The 13,646-nt window shown below is 32.1% G+C and overlaps 2 protein-coding genes across 2 annotated transcripts in view; one reads left to right on the forward strand and one right to left on the reverse strand.

Annotated features, from left to right (window-relative positions):
• Window positions 1-385: 385 nt before the first annotated feature.
• On the reverse strand, window positions 386-1,081 carry LOC124540062. Its single transcript, XM_047117469.1, has 2 exons — window positions 824-1,081; window positions 386-640 (listed from the first exon to the last, which is right to left on the reverse strand). The coding sequence occupies exons 1-2, from the start codon at window positions 959-961 to the stop codon at window positions 461-463; spliced, it is 318 nt and encodes a 105-aa protein (XP_046973425.1). The 5' UTR covers window positions 962-1,081; the 3' UTR covers window positions 386-460.
• A 510-nt stretch (window positions 1,082-1,591) lies between these two features.
• Window positions 1,592-13,646, forward strand: part of LOC124540101 (ubiquitin carboxyl-terminal hydrolase 33) — a 31,374-nt gene continuing 19,319 nt past the window's right edge. The window contains exons 1-5 of the mRNA XM_047117533.1: window positions 1,592-1,934; window positions 5,191-5,310; window positions 8,928-9,032; window positions 10,376-10,508; window positions 12,894-13,044. Of these exons, the coding sequence (XP_046973489.1) occupies window positions 1,857-1,934; window positions 5,191-5,310; window positions 8,928-9,032; window positions 10,376-10,508; window positions 12,894-13,044 (587 nt within the window). The 5' untranslated portion in view covers window positions 1,592-1,856. The remainder of the gene's footprint in view (window positions 1,935-5,190; window positions 5,311-8,927; window positions 9,033-10,375; window positions 10,509-12,893; window positions 13,045-13,646) is intronic.

Below are 13,646 nucleotides of genomic sequence, written 5' to 3' on the forward strand. Positions count from 1 at the left end.
TTATTACACATTTTTCAGCATATGTTTTTTTTTTTTCATTTTACTAAAACAAGTTTTATTCTTGTCATTATTAATTCAAAATAATGCATAATGATTAACATGTATAATAAAAAGATAAATTATGTTCAAAGCACATGTTTTCATACTAATACAATATAATTAAATTTAAGATTTTTACAGCACACTAATTACAAATTACAAAAATAAAACACCTATTCTATTAGTTAGGTGCATAACATAACATGAACAATTACTGTTTTGTATTGTGTTCACAAATAAATATACATTTTTCAGTATTGTTTTTGTTTTTTGCTGACATGGTTGATCTAAATTACACATGGAACCTTTTCCCAAATGAATAACAGCCTGAGTTAAATGAATTAAGTGTGTTGACAATAAATATTTATTTCTTTTAAAATTGATATGAAATTAACAAACAGCATAACAATATTGTATTTTATCATCTGTGCATCATAGCAATCTGTTCATTAATTTCAGTTAACATTTGAGCGGACTTATGTATATTCTCGTATTGGTAGCCCATGTGGACAGAAATTAGTTGCATTTTTTTAAGATTTTCCTCACTTCCTTCCATCAAGTGTTCAGTGGCGGCAAAGTCTCGTGCAGCTTTAGACAGGAGCTGAAAAAAAGTTGTGTTACTGATTAAAAAACTGTGTTTCCTTCTTTAACTAGTTTTGCCTAGAATTACTTTATTATAGCTTATTGTTAACATTCTCATAAATAAGTATGAAGTCCAAATAGCCGACACAACAGTTCAACAATAAGCATGAGTCATATAATTAAAAAAAAATGATATACTTGCCTCGTTTGATTTTGACCCTCTCTGTATCTGCCGAGCCAAAGAGGCTATATTATTCATATTAACTTGAACTCTCTCTGCTAAACGCTGCTTAGACTCAGCAAATAAAGATCGAGCACTGCTTGATGAAGCTGAAGTCATATTGGTAATATTTTAAATATCTTCCTTCAAAATGTTTTGATACGAACAGATCAATATTTATTTACATTTTGGTTTAACAGCAAACTAATTCTGTCAATGTCAATTGTCATTAGTCAAATTGTAATTTTAAGAAACTACAGATTTCGATTAATCTGTGGACCGAAATACAAAGATGTACAAACTGATCGTAACAGTAAGATTTTCCGTATTACTAACATTAAAATATAATAGCCAAATTTACTTCTGTATAATTTTACTTTAATTTTACGAAACCATCTCAAGACAAAATATTTTTTGTAGGTACTATAAAAAAGCGATAAATTTAAGTTCTTACTTAATTTTAAGGCAAAATAATATTACATCAACTTGTGTAAATTATAACATAGACCGTTAAAAATAATTTATATAAAAAGTAACTATTTATAATTGAACTGCTTTCTTAATTAATAACGTAACACAATTTCATCAAATTAAAAGATTTTAAACAAACAAAAAACTTAAACAAGATACAATTACTTATAAATTGTGACTTAAATATAAGCTATTCATATTTCAAAAAGTTTGATTGATAACAAATGACATTTATTAAAGATTACTGACAAAAAAAATTAAAAACATACGTTAAACGCATATTTTTAGTCTATTGAATTCTGATCTGACTTTTCGCTCGTCACGGAACGTTTTGTGTTAGAAATTCCTGTAAATTAAATTAAATTATCAGCCTTTATCCGAAATGTGCTCTCTTAATCTTATTTTCTTATCTATTACCTCTATTTTTGCAACAACTGAAGCAATCCTCACAATTTAGAAAATGTTTATTTGCGGGACTACTGTGATTCAATAATTTCTTATTGATATTAACGTATTTTCACGCTACAAAGTTAAAATTTTCGCAATGGACAAAGGCGTGACGTGTGAACATCTAAACAAGCTTGTTGACTTCCTCGAAAAGGACCTGTGGCAGTCTAAGGAGGTATGCCCGTATAATTTTTATTACACCTAACCTCAAACGTAATATCAGTGTAATTGGTAATTAGCATTCTTTACTTGTGTTCTTATTGTGCAATGTACTGGCTGCTATGTAAACTAAATTCAATTGGCAAAGACGTTACTGTTCGTACCACCAATACTTTATGAGTTCCTGGTACTTTGTTGTTGTTTACCTATTATTTAAGATTTTTCCGTCAATGTTCTTTCATAGAGATTTCCTTGTAAATAATGACAAAGTAAATAAAAACTTTACACACTTATGCAGTTTATATAACTAACATTATGTAAAGTGTTGAATAAAATACATGCAAATATAGTACAGAGTTCAATATGAGTAACTATATTATTCATAGTTAGTTATATGTATGTTTTTTAAATTGCCCTACATGACTTTAGAAACAATGTTTTTATCGTAGAATATATTATTCAATATTGTAGGTAAAAATTAAATGTTTTATTGACAGAATAGGACAGCTTATGATATCATATTCATTCAATATTTCATCATCATAAATCAAAATTAAATATAAATATCAAACAGTACTCAAAGTACCCAGTCGTTGGCTTCCAAGAATTAGTCATACAAGCCGGACTCATATTGCTACTTTATAGTTTATTCAACCACCACGGGACAAAACCCAAACAAAAGTTGTCTAAGCTGTTATTGGAAGTGGGTGGTAAAATTAAAGTGGTATAAATCATTAAGTGGAATAGTCTTGTTTTATAAATAAATACCTATTAATCAATAACTGTTTAAAGTGCATAATTCCACTAAGTTTTAGGAAATTGCTTGCTAAATCTTAGTTTATCTTTATTCCTTCCTCGATCGGAATAGACTATACTTATTAAAAACTTTGCCGTAGGGCAGTTATGATTTTCAAATAAAAATATGCCCTTACACTTAAGGCAGCTTTAAAATATAACCAACTGTGGAGTCAATATTGTAATAGTAAAATTTTGTTTATGTTGGCAATTGTTATTGACCCAGACTTTTATAATATCTGACAAATTTATGTTTCATGTATGTTGTTGACACTATTAGTTACTTTGTTGTAAATATTATTTATAACTTTTTATCTTACAATAAAAAAATAAATAAAGTACTCAAAAATATGTGATGTTACATACTAAACTAACTTCTAAATTCTAAATCTACCTACTAGATATAGGTAAGATCTTAATAAGAAGAATCAGTATTGTGTATATTAAGTACCATTTCAGTAATTTCATATTTAATTCCCTCCTTTAAATATTTTATTGCTCGCAAAACTGAATACAGTGACAAAGGTGATATGAAGATGATTAATAACGAAGACAGTTCATTTAATTATACTATATGCAGACACAGCATGAAAAATGTAATTAGTGGAACAGTACCTGCAAAAGACATTCATCTTATCCTTATATTATTTAACTCCGTAAATGATTAATATCAGATATACACAAAGTTATCTCTCTTCTGCCCAGATTTATCTTGAAAGGTCTCCCAAAACTCAATACTGATATCTTTTCATCCTCTTTTGTGCTAATATCATCCTCATCCACTTAAAAACTATCCATTTAAACCTCTTTTTCCATAATTCTTCAAATTTAACTGAAACCTGTGTCTATGACTAACAATAGACTGTTATTTTAAGTCCATAAAGCATAAAATACACCCAGTATTGAAGGATTTTCGTTTTCTTGGGAAATAATTTGTTTTATAGTTTAAAAATTGATCTTATCATGTATTATTATTTTTTTATCAATATTCTTTTGGTACATATGTTGGTGGACGAACATATGGGCCACCTGATGGTATTTGGCCACCACCGCCCATAATAAATGGCGCTGTAAGAAGTATTAATCATTCCTTACATCGACAATGCCCGACCAACCTTGGGAACAAAGATGTTATACCTCTTATGCCTCTAAGAACACTGGCTCACTAACCTTCAAATTGGGACACAACCATACTCAGAAATGTTTCCAAACTAATCTAGCATTACGGGATAGTATACTTTAAAGTCATCCTACAACTAAAATTGAAACTAAATTGGACAAGTCCTGCAAATTAATTTTGCATTATAAACAATAACAAAAGATCCTTAAGCGTTACTGCCTAAAATTCTTCCCGACATTTGATTTTTTTTTTGGACGAATTCAGACTGTTTATTTGTTACCACTTTCTGCCGATTTGATATTCTTATTCGCCAAATTATTTGCCATCTGATTGAAAAACCCTAAGGTTGGGGTCACAGAAATGTCGATATTAAAAGAAAAAAAAGAATCTCAACACCGACGAACATCTCTGTATTTGTCTATGTTATATAATAAATCTAATCAGAATAATCCTTTTAATCTATTAAGCTTGTCAGACAGTTATGTGGATCGTAAGCTGGATATTTTTATTTAGTTAAAATTGGCATTCTCGCTACTCTACTTCGATAATATTCACCATAAAAAAGAAGACAGAAATTATAAAAAAAACATAGTAACTCTTAAAAATTAAATAGAAATAATTAATTATTAAATATAAAATTCAAAACCAGTTTCACCCGAAATTCTAACTAGACCATATAACCTATTTCAATGAAAGCAGGAAAAATGATAATTTGCTAGTAACTTCTTCTTTCTTCTAAAATCTTTATTTATAATAGAACACTATTGCACTCAACCATGTATTTCCAATTTAATTTTACTTCCAAAATTCCGACGCTCCCGAAGTTAAATTGATAAATTCTGTTTCTTTGACGTTCAAATCGCCATTTTAAATCCATAGTGAATATCATAGATTAATCAAGCTTTCGACCAATGAAATCGCATCAAATTGCTGTCAAATTTTGTATATTTGGCTTCCTGTTATGGTTGAAATAAAATATACGAAACTCATATATTGTAATCTGTCTCGTCAGATTGTATCAGATTGTATGTATCCGAAATTAACATAACGGTGACATATGATTGGTCGCTCTTACAATAAGCTTTCGACAATTGACAATTTGACGCGGGACAGATTGTAATCTAACAGTTTTACTTCGACAGATTACACTATATCGAAAAATAATACGTTAAATTGCAACCATATTCCACGGTTCACAATATTTCGACAGTTTACAATCTGACTCGTCAGATTAAACAGAGTAAACTATCGAATTTTGTAATCTTACGGTGACATACATATATGAATTTTCATTTCTTATTTCGTCAAGTTCTATATTATGTGTAATTATAAATACATATATACAAATTTGTTTCAGAATTTAACATGTTTCGACTGTGGATGTCCCGGCCCGAACCTCTGGATTTGCCTGCAACCTGATTGCCATCACATCGGATGCTCTGAAGTCAAAAATGATCACAGCACCTTGCACCAAAAGGTAAAAATATTTCAAATATTCATATTATAATTGAAAAAGTAGCAGTATCTGTCCGTTAGTATTTCACGGCCTAAATACCGAAAGGATTTTGATGAAATTTGAACTCCAAGGACGAAGGCTGCTTTTTACGTCTAACACCTGTTGAGTAACCCCTAAAATACGAATCAACATACCAACCACAGATAACCAATAAGAGTTTATATTCACTTGTGTTAAATGACGGACATGTGTGTTGCCAATTAAAAAATATCTCTTCTTAAATAGTTTTTTTTTTTTTAAATAATTGAGATACAAATCGATGCCAAGACTCCAGAGTGATAGCTGGATTAAGGTCAATTTCCTTTTATAAGAGGAACCAGTGCCAAGCCTGTTTGTAGATATCTTACATTCATTGTTTCAATAATCATATGAAACTAAGCTCATCAACTTTGATCTAAATCATATTTTGATATAAATGTAATAAACTGTAAGGTATAATAAATAAAGGATTAACGAGATAATTATCATTTAAAAATAAATAATTTTCATTGTTTCTTTTTTTAAATATCAGATATAATCATTCAAATGTATTGTTTTTATTATCTTGTTTTATTAACGACTAGTTTCTGTGCGCGGGGTGGGGGCGTCTAAGCAGGGTTAGGTTTGCTTAGGCTGCCTTTGTCTCTACCCGTGGCGATATGCGAAATTTCACGAAGATCGTTTAGGTAGTGTGACGTGGTAATGAGTCAGGGTACCAAAGTAACTAAAAATAAAATGAACACGTAAATAAAGTGCAATATAGTTTAGAGTTCAAAGGGCATAACCGAGTTACAAGAACATAAATGCCTTTGTTAAACTTTATCAAATGATTATGCACAAAGCGAATACTGTAATCCTCAAAGGACACTTATATTCTATATTTAGAAAAGAAATAAACTATCAATTGAATGATGAATGGCGGCTTTGTTAGTCGTGTTTGTCTCGTATTTAATAAGTATAAAAAAAACTTATTAAAAATATGTTTTTTTTTTGCTGCTATTACTCGTAACTCATCTCACGCACACTATGACGTCTTAAGCACGAGCAACACTCATACTAATGCAAGCTGATATTAATTTAACGTGGACATGCGAAATTATTAGTAAATAGATCTAGACATATTTAAGATGAATAAGACTTCCACAATGACGATGATATGAATTTATTCTGAAGACGGTTTTAGCACTGACCAGTTAATCAATTAGTTAAAACTCGCCGATAGATGGCGCCTTTTCACGTAAACTTGTATACCATCAAATCGATCGCCATAATAATGGATATGTTATTTATATATGGCATTATAAGTCTCATCCTACTGTATAAATTAAACTTTTAATTAAAAGCCTAGCCACTTTTCCAAATGGCGTCGTTCAACCAGTAACCTGACCAGCTAATTCATTTTCCGTTCATAGGGTCACACCAAATTTTATGGTTCTTACTTTACTGGTTACGCTCAATCCATCAGGATATACTATTTGATACGTAGACACAAAACCACCATCAGCAATTTTAGTGCATCGGTAGGTAGTTTTGCCATAAGGAAAAAACTTTGACCCTTCATTTTAAAATCCCAGAAGGATTTTAAGATTTTTTACCTACTTCTTTCCTTTCATTTAAGAGGCAGAACTGAACTGAACAAAAAGTTTTTAAACCAACCAATGCTTTGTGTAAAGACATGTATACAATTTAATGTAGAATTAAAACCAATTAAAAGTGGAAAGGAAATTTCTTAGTAAGAATTTCGACGTAAATGAATTGGCAAATCATCGCGAATGTCTCAACTTGTCCAAATCTGTTCCGAAACGTTACGACAGCATCCTATCAGATTTTGATTTTGATGTTAATTATTGTATTGCATATTTTCGTTTCAAAACTTGAAAGGAACTCTTACTGAAAGCGTGATAAATCTCAAGACACTGGCATTTCGTTATTGTTTTATTTATTACATAACTTTCCATTTGATACTCAGAAGAAACTATATTTCTGATTCAATTATCAAATTATCTTTATCGACCCACCCCAACATCGCACGGTTGCAATGCTAATCCTGCAGAATGTCTTACAATGTTCACCGTATTTCAGTTATTCTCTACAATATTGTGCATGTATTATAAATATAAACCTTGCTCTTGAATCAATATATCTATAAAAAACAACCGCTTCAAAATCCGTTGCGTAATTTTAAAGATCTAAACATACATAGGGACAGACAGCGGTAAGCGACTTTGTTTTATACTATGTAATCATTGTATACCTAAATCTTCTAGAATCAGTCTTTCTAGCTGTGAAAATAAATTGATATTTTGGATATATTATTTCGGATATTAAAGCAAATATTAAATACGTTCACAGAAACTTGCGACGGGAATTTTATTTATAATATATAGATTATTTTAATAACAGGAAATTTAAATCAATCATCTGTTAATAAGGCGTTCAAAGTAGGAAGTATTATTTATATTTTATTTATTAATTAGATTACATTCGAATAGCTTAATTAAACACGTGCTGTTTAATCTAATCGTTCATTAAATGCGCTTATCGATTGCATTCAATTGTCAGAATATATACGAAGGTCTCATCATTATCTGGAACTGATTTAATAATAATACAAGGCTACCAACAATGCGGAAAATAATGCATGTTTAAATTTGTATTTGGAATTAAAAAAAAAATAAACTTGTATAACTGGTCTTATAAAAGCACTTTCGAGTCTTCATGTTACACTGTGTAATGTAATGCTACCAATTCGAAAAGTGTTTCATCCGAGAGGAACGGGCAAGAAACTCAGTGGTTACTTTTTTTTCCATCGTTTTAATTACAGAGTATGTGAGAAAGTACAATGAAACTCTTGAATATACTGAATAGTAATCAATAAACACTGTTTAGGGAACTGATTTAGTAATAATAAAAGGCTACCAACAATGCGGAAACTAATGCATGTTTAAATTTGTATTTGGAATTAAAAAAAAAAAAAATTGTATAACTGGTCTTATAAAAGCACTTTCGGGCTTTCATGTTACACTGTGTAATGTAATGCTACCAATTCAAAAAGTGTTTCTTCCGAGAGGAACGGGCAAGAAACTCAGTGGTTACTTTTTTTTCCATCGTTTTAATTACAGAGTATGTGAGAAATTACAATGAAACTCTTGAATAGACTGAATAGAAATCAATAAACACTGTTTAGAGATGTATCGAAATGTATTTTCAAAAATGATTCAATTGTCTTTCACTAATATTTAATGTCTCTCGGTGCCAGGCTTGCCTTTATGCTAGGCTCTATTATCTATGGCTCCAGGCTAGTTTCACATAAGAATATGTTTGTAGCGATAATAGTAAACGCTTCGACTCGATTCGAATGCATTTGCACTAATGATAGAATAACTATAACATACATTAATTCTAAGGTACGCTAAAATAATAAATCCCTTTAGAGAGATAGTATAATAAAAAATACAAAGAGCTGCTCATGGGTTATGACGATTTTAATTTAATAAAAATGATTAGTTATTTATGAAAATACAATTTTTTTTGTCATTTAAAAAAAAATAATAAAATATACTACTAGTATTTAATATAAGCTTAATATTTAATTACAGAACTTCTCATCCCATTGTGTTCATATGAACATATCGACAGAACGAATATGGTGCTACTTGTGCGAAAAAGAGGTACACATCAGAGCCGCGCTTGCGCAGGCAAAAGTAAGTAACGCTTCAATGAATTCTGAGTTATTTATTAATGACATCCATCATCCTCCTGCCCTTTTCCCAATTTTATTTGGGGTCGGCGCAGCATGTCTTTAGGAGCAGAGATGGCCCAGTGGTTAGAACGCGTGCATCTTAACCGATGATTGTGGGTTCAAACCCAGGCAAGTACCGCTGATTCATGTGCTTAATTTGTCTTTATAATTCATCTCGTGCTCAGCGGTGAAGGAAAACATCGTGAGGAAACCTGCATGTGACAAATTTCATAGAAATTCTGCCACATGTGTATTCCACCAACCCGCATTGGAACAGCGTGGTGGAATATGTTCCAAACCTTCTCCTTAAAGGGAGAGGAGGCCTTTAGCCCAGCAGTGGGAATTTACAGGCTGTTGTTGTTGTTGCAGCATGTCTTCTCCTTCCATACTTCTCTGTCAGACGTCATCTCACAAGTAACATTCTATCTAACCATATCCTCTTTCACACAGTCCATCCATCGTTTTCTTGGTGGTCCTCTACCTCTATATCCATCCACATCCATGCTCAAGGCCTTCCTCACAATATGTTCCTCATTCCTCCGCATTACATGCCCATACCATGATAGCAGCCTTCCACATAACTTCTCTTAACTTAATTATTAATGACATATAAAACATATATTAACATATGTTCTGTAAATTATTTACTTTCATTTATCCTGTATCGATGTTACATATTTTATCTATTTTAGATATGAATATCTTATCACTGTCATCAGTGAAAACTTTTAATTGGCTTTACTATTTTATCTGTCTGACTACCTTCTGTTGCTAATTTGAAGATTTCCTTGTTAGATAAAGTAAGATTCTTTATTGAATATCCACAGATAAACCTGGGCATAGGTTTGTCTTAGTTAACTTACCCGTTTTTAAAATTCAGAGTTTGAAAAAATGTAACGGTTTTATTTTTTAATGGTATATGCCAAGTAACTACATATAATTGCCTATACCATTCCAAAACTAATATACAAAATATTTATTTAACTCTTTATTGCACCAAATATACATAAAGACAAAAAAATATATTTTCTTTCAAACAAAATTGGCCAAGCAAAAGGTGGTCTTATGGCTTATAAGCCATTTCTTCCAGACAACCTTTGGGTTAGAAGAATAAAATAAAAATATCATATTTGTCTTCTGTGAATTATATTACATGCATTTCTAAATATAATATGAATACAGACAGATAAGTGTGGGTCTTTTAAGTTTCTTATATTTTCATTGTATGTATATTTTCAACCATTAAAACATAGAAATCTACATCTTCTGACGTCAATATTAAATAAGTAAATAATATATTTTCAGGTGAGTCCAGATTCAACGACAGTGGAGGACATGTCGGTGACCACACGGCCCGGCTTGGTCGGGATCAGTGTCAACTCGGACGAGGATCTCGACCCGGACGATATGGAGTACGACGAAGAACAGCGGCCGAAAGGTACCACTACGGTCCCATACTGGGAACTCATTTAATATTTTGACGACCTCCGTGGTCCAGTGGTGTGTACACCGGTTTTCAAGGTTACACCACTCCGAGGGCCCGGGTTCGATTCCCGCCCGAGTCGATATAGATTATCATTAGTTTTCTATGTTGTTTTTGGTCTGGATGTTTGTGGTGCCGTCGTTACTTCTGATTTTCCATAACACAAGTACTTTAGCTACTTACATTGGGTTAAGAGTAATGTATGTGATGTTGTCTCATACTTAAATTTTTTTTTAATATTTAATACACTTTTCTTTGATCACTGATATTTGTTGTAATGATTAATGTTGCTTATTGTAATCAATAGGCTATTTGACTGGTTTTTAAAATCCATTTTATATTATTAAGTAGAAGTTAAGGAACCCAGAAAAAGTTGATATTTTTATTTCTAGTACATATTTGCCGAAAAATTTCATATTAAAAATTTCATTTTTAAATAGCGCGCAAAAACGCTACTTCGACAATATGGTGCTGCAATGAGGTCGGTGATGTCACTTTCCTGTATTTAAATCTGTGGAACATACAGAAGAAAAGCAAGGTTTACAAGAAAGTGACTTCATCATAAGCCCGGCCAATCAGGAGCGTTTTGTGTACGTGACACAAAACGTTTGAAAAAATGCATTTTTATTTATGGATTTTTGAATAAATTAAGTATTATTTTCAACTTTCGTTAGTAAGTAACCATTTTTAAACTCATAATATACACTGATTACAATAATTCACAATTTATTTTTCGCATTGTCAAATAGCCTATTGGAGAAGAGGAAATATAATATCATTTGTCCCACTATAACCGGTTCTGAAAGAAAATACCCTGACCTGAGAAGATCCGGCGAAAGTCAGCGGGACTTTTTAATTTTTTTATCAATTATATTATACACATATATTGAATATAAATAGACCACTTTACTTTCTTAATTATCCTTCACACCTGAACAACAATACGAAGTACCGCTGCTTGGAAGACTATCTGATGAGTTGATGGTATTTGCAAAGACTTACCACCACCAACACCAAGTAAAGATTGCTTACCTACTTATTTTCCGGTTGTTTTTTCAAGATGTTTTAAGTTGTGTTTAAAATATATTTATATGTGAAAAGCCAGGTTTGAATATGATATCTTCGGTTGAGATTTATGCTTTGCATTCACTGAAACATAATTCCATCGAGTCCATATATTAACTATAATATATATTAAGTATGTTACCAGATACTTTTACGCGCGTAAGTTTAGTTATGTATATTTAACATAATTATTGTGGCCCAATCTGACCTTTCTGCTACATGCATTGTCACCCGCGGTAATCTTTATTGTGACCCCGTGGAGTATTTCATAATGCAATAGGCTATTTGACAATGCAAAAAATTAATTGTGAATTATTGTAATCAGTGTATATTATGAGTTTAAAATGGTTATTTACTAACGAAAGTTGAAAATAATACTTAATTTATTCAAAAATCAATAAATAAAAATTCATTTTTTCAAAAGTTTGTCATGTGACACAAAACGCTCCTGATTGGTCGGGCTTACGATAAAGTAACTTTCTTGTGAACTTGGCTTTTCTACTATATGTACCACAGATTAAAATACAGGAAAGTGACGTCACCGACCCCATTTCAGCGCCATATTGTCCAAGTAGCGTTTTAGTGCGCTATTTAAATATGAAATTTTTAATATGATATTTTTCGGCAAATATGTACTAGAAATAAAAAACACAACTTTTACTGGGCTCCTTAACTTCTACTAAATAATATAAAACGGATTTAAAAAAACAGTCAAATAGCCTATACTAGCTGTAAATATGTGTATATAGTAGCTATTCAATAAACGAGCTATAGGGTATGGCCTGGTATGGTATTATCCAGTGAAGCAGCATGTGTTTACTGTATGTGTGTGTGTGTGTGTGGTACAGTGGTAAGGGATATTATCCAGTGAAGGAGCATGTGTTTACTGTATGTGTGTGTGTGTGTGTGTGTGTGTGGTACAGTGGTAAGGGATATTATCCAGTGAAGGAGCATGTGTTTACTGTGTGTGTGTGTGTGGTACAGTGGTAAGGGATATTATCCAGTGAAGGAGCATGTGTTTACTGTGTGTGTGTGTGTGTGTGTGTGTGTGTGTGTGTGTGTGTGTGTGGTACAGTGGTAAGGGATATTATCCAGTGAAGGAGCATGTGTTTACTGTATGTGTGTGTGTGTGTGTGTGGTACAGTGGTAAGGGATATTATCCAGTGAAGGAACATGTGTTTACTGTATGTGTGTGTGTGTGTGTGTGTGTGGTATAGTGGTAAGCGATATTATCCAGTGAATCAACATGTGTTTACTGTGTGTGTGTGTGCGCAGGGCTGGTGGGTCTCCAGAACATGGGCAACACGTGCTACATGAACGCGGCTCTGCAGGCGCTTAGCAACACGCAGCCGCTCACGTCATACTTCCTGGAGTGCGCCGCCGCCGTGGCCGTGCTGGCTGGCGACGGCAAGCCGGGCCTCAGTCGGTGAGCAGCCCCCCTCTTTCGTATACTACACACCAGAATGCACACACAAACGCTTGGGACGACCTTTATTATATACTTTACACCAAAAAGCACACACAAACGCTTGGGACGACCTTTATTATATACTTCACACCAGAAAGCACACACAAACGCTTGGGACGACCTTTATTATATACTTCACACCAAAAAACACACACAAACGCTTAGGACGACTAGTACCTCTTGCAGAAAACCCATAAACCGATTTTATATAAAATCATTTGTAATATTTTTATACACTAATTAATATATATTTTTTTTATGTTTGTATGTTATTATTTTATTATTATTGTTAATTCTTGTCATTTTTAATTAACCTTGATTTACTGACAATTAATTATTCGTAAGTTCGTCATCTCCAACTGTATCTTTGCATGTGGTATTCACCTTAATAGATAATGCATTTAGTTTTAAGTTGTATTAAAATTGTATACCTTTGTACATGTTGATGTATTTACTACTGGTGAATCTTAAATAAATAAATAAATATACAAAAGCTTGTACAAATAAAATTCTACAAGCAACACTTGCTGAGATGGCCCTGTGGTTAGAACGCGTGCAAC

The sequence above is a fragment of the Vanessa cardui genome, chromosome 24 (assembly GCF_905220365.1).
Source record: "Vanessa cardui chromosome 24, ilVanCard2.1, whole genome shotgun sequence".
Lineage (NCBI taxonomy): Eukaryota > Metazoa > Arthropoda > Insecta > Lepidoptera > Nymphalidae > Vanessa > Vanessa cardui.